The sequence below is a fragment of the Hemiscyllium ocellatum genome, chromosome 8 (genome assembly GCF_020745735.1).
Source record: "Hemiscyllium ocellatum isolate sHemOce1 chromosome 8, sHemOce1.pat.X.cur, whole genome shotgun sequence".
Classification (NCBI taxonomy): Eukaryota; Metazoa; Chordata; class Chondrichthyes; order Orectolobiformes; family Hemiscylliidae; genus Hemiscyllium; species Hemiscyllium ocellatum.
Window position 1 is genome coordinate 36,214,963 of NC_083408.1, and position 17,140 is coordinate 36,232,102.

General features: G+C 43.5%; 1 protein-coding gene across 1 annotated transcript in view; it reads right to left on the minus strand.

The window, feature by feature from the left end:
* LOC132818114 (kunitz-type protease inhibitor 1-like) overlaps positions 1-16,128 on the minus strand; it is a 56,837-nt gene extending 40,709 nt beyond the window's left edge. Inside the window, exon 1 of the mRNA XM_060828811.1 lies at positions 15,408-16,128. Within this exon, the coding sequence (XP_060684794.1) occupies positions 15,408-15,837 (430 nt within the window). The 5' untranslated portion in view covers positions 15,838-16,128. The remainder of the gene's footprint in view (positions 1-15,407) is intronic.
* Positions 16,129-17,140: the final 1,012 nt, after the last annotated feature.

Below are 17,140 nucleotides of genomic sequence, written 5' to 3' on the forward strand. Positions count from 1 at the left end.
TTAATTTAGGATACCTGGTCATCATGAATGGGTTGGACTGAAGGGTCTGTTGCCATACTGTACAGTTCTTATGACGTTAAGAGTATTTCTAGCATCCCAGGTCTCTGCTTTTTGATCAGCAAATACTTCACACTAGCTTTAGATATCTTACAATAAAAGGCCATTTCATACACCCAGGACATCCAGATGAATTTCACAGCCAATTAAGTGCTCTCAGAATTATCGTTTTGGAGATATCCAACCACCTCCATTAAAAGCAATGTAAGAATAACCAGATAAAGTCTCATTGCCCGTCATGACCTTAAAAGCAAAACCTCAGACCTCTTCACAAACAATAAAATGGCAGACTGCACATAAATGGCGCATTTTCTATTCTGGGAAGAATGTTTTCTTCTCATTTTTGCCTTAGACACTGCAGCTAAACAAAGATTGAACTCAGTGAGTGAAAAGCTGGTCAAAGAGCTGATCCAGAAAAGCAGAATCATGAAAGGCAAATAGAGGGAGTTGGCTGGAATGAGAATGGTCGAGGACTGACCAAAGTACTGGTGAGAATGGCCCTGACGCCTTCTTGAATCCACAATATCTCCATCGATTTAAGAAAGCTTCAGGGTCAGCAACAGCAATTGGCCTGCTCTCTACACAAAGAGGAAAGGTTGCAATCATAGAAAATGCCAGAAGCACAGAGCATCTGGCAGCATCTGCAGAAAATTGCTAATATAACCCCCCATTCAAGAAAAGAGTAAAGCAAAAGAATTACAGGCCGAATAGCCTGACCTCAGTCATTGGTAAGGTTTGGAGTCCATTGTGAAGGAGGAGATTTCTGAACATTGCAAAGTGCACAGTAAAATAGGGCCAAGTGGACGTGGCTTCATCAGGACAACAAAGTGAGGACTGCAAGAGGCTGGAGATCAGAGTCGAGAGCATGGTGCTGGAAAAGCACAGCAGGTCAGGCAGCATCCGAGGAACAGGAGAATCGATCAGGAAGATGGCCTTCATCAAGAGGAGGTCATGCCTGACAAATCTGTTAGAATTCTTTTGGAGGTGGTAGCAAGCAGGTAAAACCAAGGAGAGTCAATGGATGTTATCTATCTGGACTTCCAGAAGGCCTTAGATAAGGTACTGTGCAGGAGGCTGCTGAGTAAGATAAGGGCCCATGGTGTTAAAGGAAAGGTACCAACATAGATAGAAGATTGGCTACATGGCAGAGGGCAGAGTGTGGGGATAAAAGGGTCCTTCTCAGGATGGCAGTTGGTGACAAGTGGTGTTCCGCAAAGGTCAGTGTTAGGACCACAACTTTTCACTTTATACACTAATGAGGTGGATGAAAGAATTGAAGCCATTCTGGCTAGGTTTGCAGATGTTACAAAGATAGGTGGAGGGCAGATAGCACTGAGAAGGCAGGGGAGCTGCAGAAAGATTTGGACAGATTAGGAGAGTGGGTAAAGTGGCAGATGAAATACAATGCGGAAAAGGTGTGAGATCATGCACTTTGGTAGGAAGAATAGAGACATGGACTATTTTCCAAATGGGGAGAAAATTCAGCAATCTGGAGTGTGAAGGGACTGGAGAGTTCTAGTTCAGTATTCTCTCAAGGCCAACTTGCAGGTTGAGTCGGTAATGAGGAAGGCAAATACAATGTTGTTATTCATCTTGAGGGGACGCGAATACAAGAGCAGGGAAGTACTTCTGGAGGATTTAAAAGGTTCTGGTCAGAACATATTTGAGAGTATTGCGAGCAATTTTGGACCCCACACCTCAGGAAGGATGTATTGGCCCTGGAGTGGGTCCAGAGGACTTCACAAGAATGATCCCAGGAATAAAAGGCTTAACATAAGAGGAAAGTTGGAGGACTCTGGGACTATACTCGATGGAGTTTAGAAGAATGAGGGGGGGATCTGATTGAAACTCTCAGAATACTGAACGGCCTGGACAGAGTGGACATTGGGAAGATGCATGATGAGAGAGATGAGGACCCGAGGGCACAGCCTTACAGTAAAGGGAAGACCATTGAGAACAGAGACAAGGAGAAACTTCTTTAGCCGGAGAGTGGAGAATTTGTGGAATTCATCACCAGAGGGATGTGGAGGCCAGGTCATTGAGTATATTTAAGATGGAAATAGATAAGTTTTGATTGCCAAAGGGATCAAAGGTTATGGGGAGAAAGTGAGAAAATGGTGTTGCGAAACCTATCAGCTATGATCAAACTGCAGAGCAGATTTGATGGCCGAATGGCTTAATTTCTGCCTCTACGGTATTATGGTCTTAAACAGTGTTAAGTATGGTTGTGGGGGATGAGAGAGATGTTAGGGATAGATAAGAGTTTTTCAGGAAAATACAATTGCCAAAGAGCAAGAGGGAAACAAAGGCTTACCAGACGTGTTCCTGGAATGTTGGGATTCTCCTACAAAGAGGTGGGGCAAACTGGGATCTGTATGGCTCTAGTGTTTCAAAGAATGAGAGGTCATCTCATTAAAATGTACAGAATACTTTGAGTGCAGTTACAGGTAAGATGTTGTGGAGTCTAGAACAAGAGGTCACAATTTTAAAAAAGTGAGACACCACTTGGGTCCAGGATGAGGAAGTAGGATTTTACTGAGGCCTGAGAACCTTTGGACTTCTCTATGACAGACCTTTCAGTATATGGAAGGAAGAAATTGAAACATTTCTGATTACCAAAGGCACATAGGGTTATAGGGTTGGGGGGAGTCAAAGGCAATGAAGTATTTGATCAGCCATGATCATATTAAATGGGGAGGCTGGGGTGGGGCTGCAGATTCAATGGGCTGAATGGCCTACTCCTATCCCTATGTTCCGAATAAAATCGAAGGTTGACAGCAGGGTGGAAGGTAGGTGATATTTTATATGGTAAAGAGGGTGACATTGTGATGGTAATGGGGCATACAGAAGACCAGGCCAGACCTCATCAAAACATTTTAAGAAGGTAGCCCAGACCCTAGCTATTTTAGTTGTGTTAGGCAGATGCAAGATGGGTATTCCAGGAGTGATGGAGCTGGTCAAACCACTTGGTTTCCAGTAAAACAGAATTTTTATTTTAAAAGCTACTGAATAAAACAAACAAAAGAAAATAGGATTTAGAACAACAGCTAGCTGAGGAGCCAACCGACGTGGTACCCTGCAACTTAACAAAAGGACCTCTTCTGGTTTCCTGCAACATTCTCATAAACACACCTTGGCAAAAAAAAAGGTAAATTCAAGGATAGCACAATTACAACATCTAAAAGGCATGTGGATGATGGTACATGAATAGGAAGCGTTTAAAGGGATATGGGCCAAGTGCTGACAAATGGGACTACATTAGGGTTGGGATGCCTGGTTGGTATGGATGAATTGGACCAAATGGTCTGTTTCCGTGCTGTACATGTTTATGACAGGTTCTTATGTGAGAGACAGACGGAGACAGACGGATCATTTACTGAATCATGGAACCTCTTTCCGCTGAAGCGGTTTCCAGCTAAAACCAAATTAAACAAGAGAAAAATCGCTGAACTGGTAGGACCGGCCACTCCCCTTTCATCATACAACCTTTTCAAAATAAAAACCTTAAAGCCTTTTCTCTGGTTGTCCTGGGCAGTATCTGTTTGCCATGAGCAAAACCTCCCAACTCCAGACAAAATCGGAATCTCTGCCTTTTACAACCTTTCTTGAAAAGAAAACCAAGGACAACAGAACTTTGTTGAAGGGGCAGTATCATTACACAAAAGTGACAAAACAAAATGAGCTGGACGACATGGAGCCCACTACTGGCTTGGCAGATTTCTGTAGGCAGCGTTCCCCACTTCTGGAGATTAAATTCCAGGGGAGAAGGGAACCTTGACTAGCCAAACATCATTTACTGCTGTAATGTCAGCTTCCCACCAATTCTCCAAATGGGGTAGGTGGGGTCCCACTTCCACTGCATTAGATCAACCAGTGTCTACAGGAGATGGTGATGGGAATAGCAAAAATCGCCAGCAATTGCTGCTATCCAAAAACAGAAACAGCAGCAGTGGTTACAAGCTGAAAATTATTGAATGGGACTGAATCCGGATTGCTGGAAAATCCCTCCCTTACGTTGAGCTCGACTGTAAGTGACCAAAGACAGAGAGGTCAAAGCGATAGGAAGCAGGGTGCGAAAATCACAGATCCATGGAAGTTTGAGGTCACATCTGCAGACTGATGAAAGGTGTTCTGGAGAACTGTATTGCAATCTACAGTTGGGATCCCCACCTTAATGGTGATGTATAGTTAGGGAAACGCTGCACTCTTTACAAACCACTATTCATGTTGGTGTTTGCTGCTACCTTCCCCTTTAATTGGAGCAAATACTGGCTCTGTTTGCTCTCATGTGGGAGAGGAAAACCAGGTCCTGTTCTAACGAGAAGGGTCACTTTTTTGTTAACAAAATATAGTTTCTGCTCTGTTCTGCCCTCATGGGAACACCCAGCCTTTCAGTAAAGTTTAAGGTAGAGATTCTGATTACTAATAGCATATAAAGGTTATAGGGATGGAGTGGGTAAAAGGCATTAACCAGCCATCATCGTATTGAATAGCAGGACAGGCTTGATGGGCTGAATGGACTACTCCTGCCTATATGTTTCTAACGAAATGGAAGGAGAGGTTAAATGGTGAAGAAAGGTGACGTTATAATGGTCACGGGCCAAGCAAAGCGAGACAAAATACACAGTGCTTTTGGAGCGCTTAAGCATGAACCCTTGCAGACCCTATACAAATGGAGGACAGCACTTTGTGAGCAGTGGATTCAGGATACAAAATAAAAAGCATAAGAGACTCATTGTTTATCCTGGAAAGAGTGATTAAGGCCCTGGAGGATGAGAAGAGATAAATATGCAGCGCCGCATCACCTACACAGGAAATGCCAACAGATCATGAGACAGAGAAGCAGAAGTAGACCATTCGAGTCTGCTCTGCCATTCAATTAAATCAGAGCGGATTTGATAATCCTCAACTCTACTTTCCTGCCTTATCCCCATAAACCTCAATTCCCTTACTGTTCAGGAATCTATCTCAGCCTTGAATATATTTAATGCGACCATCTCGACAGCTCTCGTCATTAAAGAATTCCACAGTTTCATTACCCTTAGGAAAGGTTCCTCCTTTTGCTTCTTAAAATGGGTGACCCCTGACTTTGAAATCATGCCGTCTGGTCCTAGACTCTCCCACAAGGAGAAATAACCTCTCCACATCTACCCTGTCAAGCCCCTAAAAAAATGCTGCATGTTCCAATAAGATTTCCTATCATTCTAAACTCAAATGAGTACTAGCTTCATCTACTCAGTAAGACATTCCTCCCACACCCAGGATCAATGTTGTGAAGCTTCTCTGGGCTGCCTCTAATTCCAGTCTATCATAAGGTGGTCAAAACTATTCACGGTATTCTAACTGTGGTCTGACGAGTGGTTTGTATTGCTTCAGCAAGGGTATTCTATCTTTTGTATTCCATTCCCTTTGCAATAAAAGCCAACATTCCATTTGCTTTCCCTGTTACCTGCTGAACGTGGATGCTCGCTCTCTGTGCTTTATGCCCAAGGACTCGCAAGTCCCTCTGTGCTGCAGCTTTCTGCAGTCTTTCTCTGTTTAAATACCATTCAGCCTATGGAAAGGAGGTGGATTTTAAGGGTAAAAGCGGAGTGGACCAGGGTGCTGCAGGGAGCACAGTCTTTTTCACAGAATTATAGAATCCCTACAGTGTGGAAACAGGCCATTTGGCCCAACAAATCCACAATGACCCTCCGAAGAGACCCATTCCCCTATCCTATTACTTGACATTTACCCCTAAATACTGCACCTCACCTACACATCCCTGAACACCATGGGCAAGTTAGCATGGCCAGTTCACCTAACCTGCACAATTTTAGATTGTGGGAGGAAACCGGAGCACTTGGAGGAAACCCATGCAGACACGGGGAGAATGTACAAACTCCACACAGACAGTCGCTGGAGGGTGTAATCAAACCTGGGTCCCTGGCCCTGTGTGGCAGCAGTGCTAACCACTGAGCCACCGTGCCGCCCAATGAAGGTGGGAGGGTGAAAACAATCTTGTAGATATTGACAGTCTGAGTCCAACCCCCAAGTTCAAACTCAAAGTAAACTCTACTGGCAGTTAGCTTTGAACTACAATTGTATGGAGTTTGACAGCGAGGCTTAGTTGATGCACCTATTACCTTTAGTACATTGTCTTGGGCCAGCTATATCCTGTCTAGACTGACCCAGGAAAGCAGAGTGGAAATCTCAAAGCACGCAGAATGTGGCTCTGTTCCTTCAGGAGCTCAGCCAACCCAACAGCAGCATGGGAAATCTGCAAAGTCTTTTCTGATTTTGGTGTACAGGTGGCTACCTCATTGGCTTTCAAGAACTTCAAAAGTGAGAGCATGCAATTAGTCTGCAAAGAAAAAAGGCATCAAATATTCCAGGGACTCTGCATTCAGTCATTCTGCATCGTTGTATTTTTGAAGCTGGTCACTGAGCCACTATTAAAGCGAGGATCAGGATGGGGAGAAGAAGATGGGGGAAAACAGAGAAAGAGAGGGTAAAAGAAAGAAAAGGGGAGAACAAAATTGGCAGACAATAAAAGGAAGAAAAATAACTCTACCAACAAAAGCAATGACAGCTTATTGATATCATTTCTTTAATGGAAAGAGATGTCCTAAGATGCTTGAACAGTACAACATAAAACAAAGTACAACACTGGAGGTATGGAGATACTACAATCAATGACAAAAAGCTTAGTTAAGCTGACGGGTTTTAAAGACCATTTTGAAGAAAAAAGAGAGAGGTGTAATGGGATAGAATGGTTTAGGGATGGAATCCCATAGCTTAGCCCTGGGCAGCTAAAGACACTGCCACATAGTTATTTTTTAAATTCGCTCATGGCAAGGTAATTAAAGTCAAGGATACACAAGAACTCTGAGCTGGAAAATTAAGGATTTCAAGAGATGACACAGATAGAGAGGGCATGATAAAGAGGTTCAAGAACAAAGGATGAGAACTTTCAAATTGAGGTAATGCTGGTCTGGGGACCCAACTGTGGTCAGTGAGGAATTCAGACATGCAGTTTCAAAAAATGAAACCAAAACCTGGTGTAGTTTCTTCATATATGGCCTTAGTCGGGCAAATATTGTAAGTTTAAAAGCAGGAATTTGACACTCTGCCATCTCAAAATAACCCATATGTTCCTTTAGGCAGAAAGATAAAAAGGCAACAACTGTTGAGTCACTCACTATGTGAACTTGTTCCTACGTCTGCCTTTGAGAAAGTAGACTACGTCAGAGATTTTCTCATGAATTTGAAAATTTTAATCCCTGTAAACTTGTGGCACTCAATAAGAGTGCACTCATAGAGCTGCATTGCCTGGGTGATGTTCAAAACATGACACATCTAAACAGAACCCACCCACGTGATTGGAAATCTGTTCGCATTCTAACAGTGCTGAATAAAACATGACTTAAAGAACTGGATAAAGGTGCTGCCATTCCTTATACCTGCATTTCCTGTTCAGTCGCCTATTTTCATATGGCACTGGTGAACAGGGTCCTGTTAAAAGTTACAGGATTAATAGTTTGCTCTATGTCACCTAGTTTCAGAGAAGACCAAGCACAGCTCAAGTCAAAGACTGCACCGCTACAGATTCTTTGATTCCTTGTAACTTATTGATCTGAAATTCGATTAAAGCCTGCGTTTAGCCTGACTAGTACACAACTCGTTTGCGACACCTTTACAAGTAAACAAGATAACATGATGTGTGGCTGCCACAAAAGACCTCAACAAATAGGTAAATGTCACTCAATATTTGTACTCACACTTCTTACATCTGAGAATTTACATTACAGTGCAGTACAGGCCCTTCGGCCCTCGATGTTGTGCTGACCTGTGGAACCAATCTGAAGCCTATCTATCCTACACTATTCCATTTTCATCCATTTGTTTATCCAATGACCAGTTACTCATTTGTGATGATTTGTACTGTTAACTCATCTACCTGGTTTTAAGTCATGAATGCTATTTATCTGGAGGTCAAGTCAAGAGTTAGATAGAAGCACAAAGTCTGACCGCAATAAAACAACAACATTTGTGCGTTTTAATAACTGCATTAAAAATGGTCAAAGAAGCTAAAGGTGAAGTGATTAAGAGGTCTTTGCAGATACGTGGATCAATATTTTTAATTCACTGAGCCACTGCAACCACTACTGCAAATTAAACACTGAGCTTTACAGTGAATAGGGTACTTTACAGTAGGAGTGAATGGAAGTCAGAGTATACAATGGCCCAGTCAGAACATGTGCTTATACTCAAACAAGACCTGGTTACGGGGACAGAAGGAAACATTCCAGCTTTACAGAGAGGGACAAGACCGTCCTTTAACATCAGCAAGGAGTGGGGGATTAATGGCTTCAAAATCCCTGAGGTATGGTACCAACAAATTCACAAACAACTCCTTCCCTGCTGTTATTACAATTCTGAGTGGACCTTGCAAATATTAAATTTAATGTTGCCCTCGCTCTATATGTGCTTTCTCTGTCACTGTAACATTGTATTTCTCGCTCTGTTCTATTGCCCTAATGCACAGCGTGGTACGATTTGCCCGAATTGTACGCTATACCTAGGTACATGCGACAATAATAAATCAAAACAAAAAAGGTAATTCCAAACATCAAGTGAAATTACCATCACTTCTACTGTATAACCACTGCAGGCAGCCTACTGGCCATACATATTTTTAATATATATTTTCAATGCTATTCTGGAGCATTGGGACATGAACCCTAATCACTTGGGCTCAAAAGGTAGGGACAGTACCATTGTGTCACAAGAGATCTTTATACTTTGTGAGATAACCTACTGGTTATATCAAGTAGTTTAACAGCTACTGGGACCATAAGAAAAGCACGTTTTCCATAGCAACGAGTCATTAACCCTTTCAGGATTTCTGCAAACTGAAGGTCTTCCTGCCATTGTTGGGAGAAAGTGAGGACTGCAGATGCCAGAGATCAGTGCTGGAAAGGCACAGCAGGTCAGGCAGCATCCGAGGAGCAGGAGAATCGACGTCTCCAGCATTTCCATTGTTGCCCAGCTTTCACATTGACCTGTCAAGCTTAGGTATCACTCTGCAGGCAACAGTAGGGTGAGGCAGAGCTGGGAGAGGAGAAAGGGGTGGGAGGACTTAAAGAAAGGGTAAATAACAGCCAGCTCCTTCTCATCTCATGTCACTCAGCCACGGAAACAGACCCTTCAGCCTAATCAGGCCATGCCGAACGTAATCCCAAACTAAACTAGTCCCACCTGCCTACTTCTGGCCCAAATCCCTCCAATTCCTATTCACACATCTATCTAAACACCTTTTAAATGTTGTAATTATACCCCTCAAACTCTGGTATCTCAGCTGTCAGGTATTCAGGATTGGAGACCATGACCCCAAAATGCACTTTAATCAACGTCAGGATGTGCTTCAGGTAAAATGAGCTCCTCCATCCAGATGTGTAAAAAACAAGTTCTCTCTTTCACACTATCCACCGCTTACAGCAAACAGTGATACTAACACACTCCCATGCAGACTATAGAAATTCAGTAACTTTGGTCTCTTGCACATCCTCAAATTTCCTTTGCCCTATCACTGTTGATCATGCTCTGACGTCGGAGATCCTAATCTCTGGAAGTCACTTAGAATCAGAGAGGTCTACAGCATGGAAATGGGCCCTTCGGCCCAACCTACCCATGCTGCCCAGTTTCACAATTAAACTAATCTTAAGCCTCTCCAGCTTTCTCTATTCAAAAGTGCACCTTGCAACCTTCCTTTTCCACACAGTTTCTGATCATCCTCTCTAACATCTCCTTCCATAGTCTGATGTCAAACTTGTATGACTAAGCTCCCATATGCTTTGGAATGTTGTTACTACTTTAAAAAAAAAAGTGCTAGGTGAATGCACATGTTTGCTGGTGATAAGGTGTGGACACCAGATCAAACTGGCAAAGGCAGACTTAGAGTGGGGAGGGGGCAGTGGCTTTCCTTCACATAGTCAACCAAAGATGGGAGAGACTTGCAGGTCATGCAAAAAAAAACAGCCTCAGAATAATTAAGGGACTGTCAGATCTTTCTAGATGAAGTGGCAAACATGGGTGGGAAACTGTCACAATCTGCTGCAAATATCTGCATTTCAACTTAAAACGCTCCCTGTTCTAATGAAAGGTCGTCGATCTGACTTGTTTCTCTGTCCATGAGCACCTGAGTAGTTCAACCTTTTCATTTTATTTATGTTGACTTCCATTCCATTACTTCTGTCTGCCCCGGACGTCAATTCCATGATCATACGTTAACTCAAAAGAGAGAGCTTACTTTTCTGATTCCAGCCTATGTCAGTGATGACCAAAGTTGGGTGACTCTGCAAACTATTAGCTGGAAAACTGGGCAGAACTGAAGGTTCGGTCATGACCTGAAAGGTGCAGACCTGCACAGTAGACTGTAGTCCATTTCAAACCACCATGCTCGCTGGCACATACAGAACTGCACAAAAACAGGTTATTTGACCCAGCTCATCTTATTTACACTAAGTCTTCTCCCATTCACTCAAATAACATTTCGAACACCATCTGCTATCGCTCAGTGGCAGTGTTCTTGTTTCTGAGTCAGTCGTCACAGCTTTAGATCCCACCTGAGAGAGAAAGCGGAGCTTATAACCAAACTGACACTCTGCAACAGTGCTGAGGAAATGCCACACTGCCAGAGATTCTCTCTTTGAAGAGAGACATTAAATTGTAGCCCTGTTTCCTCAAGGACACTTGCAAGATCTTATGGGCACGATACCTGGGATTCTGGTTAATACTCGCACATGAACAACGTCTCTAGAACAAATTTCCTCTTCTCCTTGTATTTTGAGAGGTCTTACTACATACAAGATGGACCAGGGTGGACAAAGTCCAAAGTCATACGACTCCAGGTTATAGTCCAACAGGTTTATTTGAAATCACAATTTGAATTTTCCCTTGACGAAGGAGCAGCGCTTTGAAAACTTGAGTTCAAATAAACATGTTGGACGATAACCTGGTATCATGTGACTTAAAAAGAACATGACTGGTCATCATGTCCTTTGAGATAGCCAAGGTCAGCAAAGGGGATATTAAAATGAAAACTGTTCTTTCTACTCTTTTCTCTCTCGCATACTTTTACAGCATTTCCTGAAACATGATAGACCTTGGTCACTGCCTGATCCCAATGAAACATAAAAGATTCTGAGGGGGCTCGACAATGTGGTGCTGAGAGGATGTTTCCTTGTTGAGGAATAGTGAAGTGGGGACATAGCTTCAAAATAAAGGGTGTTCTTATTTAAAAAAAGAGATAGGCCCAAATGTTTTCCCTCAAATGGCTGTTAGTCTAAACAGTTTTCTCACCCAGAGAGAGCAGTGGAGTCACTGAACATGTTCGAGGATGAGGTAGACAAATGCTTGATCAACAAGGGAATGAACGGTTAGGGGAAAACAAAAAGAAGAATGGAACTTAAGGTAAGAATTAGATCAACTCCACGGCATGGTGGTTTAGTGGTTAGCACTGCTGCCTCACAGCACCAGGGACCCGGGTTCAATTCCCATCTTGGGCAATAGTCCATGTGGATTTGCTCCGGTTTCCTCCCATAGTCCAAAGATGTGCAGGTCAGGTGAATTGGCTGTGCTAAAATGATAGGTGCACAAGTCAGGGTGGGTTGCTTTTTGGGGGCGGGGGGGGGGGGGAAAAGAATGTGGAGTCGTTGGGCCGAAGGGCCTGTTTCCACATTGACGGGAATCCAATCTTATCAAATGTCCGTCTAGGCTTGATGGACCTATGTCTTATGAATTTAAGAGTGCGTATTTCACATTCCAATCAACTTCCAGGTAAAGATGTTTTTCCAAGGAGGATCCTTGAATTTATTAATTATCCTTAAGTTTATGGTCTCATTCACAAATGAAAGTATTTTCCCTGTACCTCCCCAATCAAACCCCTGCGTAATGTTAACATCTGTATCAAACCAATTCTCAGTCTCCTGTTTTCCTCAAGAAGATGATATCCAACCACTCAATAGTTTGTTTTTGTGAACTCAATTCTAATACCACTTTGGGGATTTCTTTTCTTCCTCTATATCTTTGCAGAATCAGAGTCAGAATCAGGCACAGTACTTGTAGCGGTCGGATAACCAAGACTTTGTATGAGTTGAAGATAACAACTCTGCTTTTTAATTCTAATCATTTAGAATTACAGGGCAACCTTGATTATCCGAACAACACGGGCCGGGTGTATTTTGTTCGGATACTCAAAAGTTCGGATAACAATTTACCCAAGCACCGGGACCGCAAGATCTTGTTCAAGTAATCCGAAATTTGGATTATCCAGGTTATACTTTATACATTTTGCTCGGAATATGGGCTCCTTCACCAGTATGATACTTCTTTGCTCATTCTCAGTAATGTGGGCGTCATTGGTAAACCAACATTTACTCCACATTTCTTGTTGCACTCTGCAGGTGGTGAGCTGCCATCTTGAACTAATGTTGCAATTTGATACAACCAAGTATGGAAGGCAAGGTTACTCTTAACTCCATAGCCTAGGAGCACCAAAATTGGGCCCCAGACATCAACTCCAGTGGGAAGTACACACGCATTCATGCTGGGGTAGGATTTGGTTGTAAGTTTGCCGATGCATGCCTCCATGATCAAGAGACTAGTGGGCTTCCAAATCAATGGAGTCATACTGTCACACAATTCAGTGGTATTCAGTGACAGGGAAGTTATAAAACAAAACAGATGGCAGACGAATTAGGACACAACTTCCTGTATGACTAACATGGACTCTGACTCACCGGGCGATGAGAGACATCTTACATTAGAATATTACTCTAGAACTGTTTCAAAAGAATCAAGCTGCAAATGCAGCCAACCATAATGCACCGGAGGGATTGTCAGCATATAGTCATCACACAAAGGTATTAGGTATAAACTAAAACGATTGCAGCAACATGTAAATGAGACAAAAATATTTAACAGACTCACGGTCATTGTTGAATCTAGGTCCCCCAGTCATTTCAACTAGAATTTATATTCTTGAATAAATTCCAATAAGCTGGAGCCTGAGCAGATTTTTACATTGAAATCCAGTTGTTGCTTTCTGAACACCTACACAACAGGACTTTGTTGTAGACAAATTGACTGTGGTGTTTCCTACACAACGATAGGATGTTCAGTTTAAAAACTATCGCTATCAAGCGGCAACAGCAAGTTCTTCCCTTCAAAGTGCTGTAGAAATTTCACGAAGTACCCTGATGTCATTTAAATATTACTCATTAACACAGACGGGCTTGAAGTGTTATCAATATTTAACCTCAGTGTGTTTTGTTGTTTCACTTTGGAGCCTTTGCGCTCAGACAAGACATGCAATTCCACAGGGACCACCAACCTCCTCAGTTATTGCTCTGCCAACCATTCTTCATCAAACTGAGCATCAGTAACCAAGAGGAGAAAATCCACTCGGGGTAAAAACATTTGCTTCCTTCACATAGCTGGTGCAAGTCAATGGAGTGATGGTTTGAAAACAGGAGTGAAAATTTAGCTTAAGTCTGTGGGGCACATGCCCCTGTTCATTAATGATTACCAGCATCAGCTGCTATTGCAGCACTTCAGTACGAGAATCACAGAAACCAAAGGCTAATTCAACCCACTTTGGGGTCACAGGTTAGTTTTGATCAGTCTCATGCCCCACAGCAATTCACAATATGGTATTTGTCATTTCCCTCCTCTCCCACCACTTTCATTTGCCCTGCACAGATGAGGTGCTAATTAACAGAGAGGCAATCACTCCCGATTAAAAAAAAGAGGAAACATTCTTCAGACTTGTTCCTTTTTCTCTAAAATCACAACACCACTCTGAGTCAGAAGGTCATACCATCAAGTTCCATACCAGAGACTTAAAGAATTTACAGTACAAGAGGTCATTCCACCATTGTGCCTGTATCAGCTCCTGAAAGAGCTCCCCATCTAGTCCCATTCTCCAACCCTCCAATTTCATCACTTTCAAATTTAGATCCAGCTTTCTTCTGAAACCTCAGAACCTGCCTTCACCATTCTCCCAGATAGGGTATTCCAAATCCTAACAACTCTCGGAGTAAAAAAAGTAGTATCTCATCTCACTCGTGGCTCTTTTGCTGACAATCTTGAAAGTGTGACTCGGAGCTACTAACCAAAACGGAATGTCCTACTTTACCCTATCATCATTGTTCATCCTTTTGAACACCTCAAAAGGTCACTTCTTAATCATCTCTGCTCAAAGGAGAACAAGCCCAATCTCTCTAATCATTCCTTGCATCTGAAATCCCTCATTTCTGGTATCATTCTTGTAAATCTCCTTTGCACTCTCTACAGGGCTTTAACATCTTTCCATTATTAAGATGCCAAGAACTGGACACCATACACCAAATGAAATCCGACCAATGAGAATTTGTAGAGGTGAAGCATAAAATCTCAGCTTTATGCTTGTGGCAACCCAGACCAAATCTGATCTTACAGGTAGATATCAACATTCCATTATTTTAGAATTACCGGTATTTCCCTCAGTAAAGTAATAGTCAATAATTATTCCTCAACTGATATACACAGAAATAGGTTATCTAATTCTCATCCCTATCGCGTAGGTGTTTTTGGGAGTTTCCGATGGTTTCAAATTGGCTACCAAGTTTCCTTGGGTTACAGCAGAGGCTGAACTTCAGAAGTCGGCAGTAAATGGTTTTTGGGACATCCGTGATTACATACATACAAACTGCAGCAAGAGGTGGCTTGTTAGAAAGTTTGCTCTTTCACTTCGGAGGTCATTGAATGTTACTCTTTGAGAGGGTGGCAGGAACAGACTGACATCTACACAGGGCACACAACACCTACTCTTCACACGCCATCCTGTTCGGTTATCAGAACATACCGTGCTCATGACAAAGAGCCTCCAAACCACTTGAAAGTTGACACCAGAGGAACTTCCGCTCACTTGATGTATCAGGATACATTTTGACACACAGCATTGGCACCCAGTTCATTCTGGGATACCACTGGTGATTAACCAATGGTAGTACATTGACCAGCTAAAAGAGGGGGGGGGGGGTGGTGGGGGGCAGCTAAGGACATGTCAGGAAGGATGTGGCAAGGTGGAGAGGAAATTAGCACTTGGGGAGGTGGAGCAGGCTATTCAGCCTGTTCTGCCACTCAATTCCCCCCTTCCTGCTAGCCCATCCCAATAACTCAAGAGGGAGCAATGTATACTCAGAGGGTAAAAGGGCACAGCGAACAGTACAAAGGGCAAAGACAGAGGGAAGGGAGAGCTGGTGATAATCTCCTGCCTTGGAGAAGTGGGAAGAGGGTCGGGTGGTTACAGTGAGGATGCCACTTACCTGCACTAGGTGTCCTGGGTTTGATGTAGGCCTCATGGACGGTGTTCAGTATGAAGTTACTGAAGCCCTCTCTCCTGAAGAACTTGCAGACATAGACCTGGTTGTAGAGGCAGTTGAAGAGGAAGCAGCCACTGATCTGCCTGAGCAAGGGGTCCCGTTGGCTATTGTGGTTCTGGTCCTCCAGCAGGACCACATTACAGCCCGGCTTCCTGCAGCACATCCGCACACAGTCTCGGGCACGGCTGACATTGGGAGAGCCCAGGAAAGTGGCTCCGTCAGCCACCGAGTCTTCGGTGTCCAGCACGAAGTCATCCCGGCCCAGGATGTAGTTGCTCAGGCACTGCTCGTCGCCGGTGGCCCGGCACACCTGGAGCAGGTAGAGAAAGCAGGGCAGGAGACAGAGACACAGGCTGAGGCGCACACACAACATTGTCGCAACTCAACTTCTCCGTCTGTCTCGGCTCAATGGGGCGCTGGCTGTCCCAGGTAAAGAAAAAAACCCGGAAACTGGGCGAGCCAATGTACTCCACACCCACCGACCACACAACAGGAAGTGTAAACCAACACCTCCAACTCAACTCCGCTCCGCAGGGGACCGACACAGCCTGGGATTACAGGCGCCTTATCCGGGGGTGCTGGCTCACTCAAGCCTTCTTCCATTCAAAGCCACTTAGCAAACTGTAACAGGCTGATCCTTCACAGGCATCCCACCCCCACCACCCGCTTAGCAACAGGTTTCTGCAACTGAGGCTGGAACAGAAACTTGACACTCAACAGGCTGACATTCACAGGAAATGAACACCCAACCACAGGCTGATCATACCCAGGAAACTTACAGTCAACTACAGGCTGATCGTTCACAGGAAACTTACAGTCAATAACAGTCTGATCATACACAGGAAAATTACAGTCAACAACAGTCTGATCATACACAGGAAACTTACAGTCAACCACAGGCTGATCATACACAGGAAACCTACAGTCAACCACAGGCTGATCATTCACAGGAAACTGATACTCAACAACAGGCTGATCATACACAGGACTCTAACACTCAACAACAGGCTGATCATTCACAGAAAACTGACACTCAGCAACAGGCTGATCATTCACAGGAAACTGACACTCAACAACAGGCTGATCATACACAGGAAACTTACAATCAGCAACAGGCTGATCATTCACAGGAAACTGACACTCAACAACAGGCTGATCATACATAGGAAAATAACACCACAAGCTGATCATCAATAGCAAACACTCAACAGGCTGATCGTATATAGGAAACATACTAAACATAAACTGATTATTTACAGGAAATGAACACTCAATAGACTGATAATTCACAGGAAACTGACACTCAAAACAGGCTGATCATACACAAGAAATGAACATGCTACAGGATGATCATTGACAGGAAACTGTCACTCAGCAGGCTGATCATACACAGGAAACACACCAACTACAAGCTGATTATTCACAGGAAATGAACACTCAACAACAGGCTGATTATTCACAGCACACATCCACCCAGCAACAAGCTTCTCCCAGCTCAGGAATTGATGGACCAATGGGAACCTGACCCCAGCAATGTTGTACATTCAAGAGGGAGTGAAAAAGACCTGTAGTTGTAATCGGAGATTGCACACTCAGGGGAATAGATATTGCTCTCTGTGGCCAGGATTGAGAGTCCCAAAGGCTGAGAAGGATAAAGAGGTAAACACATGGCTCGA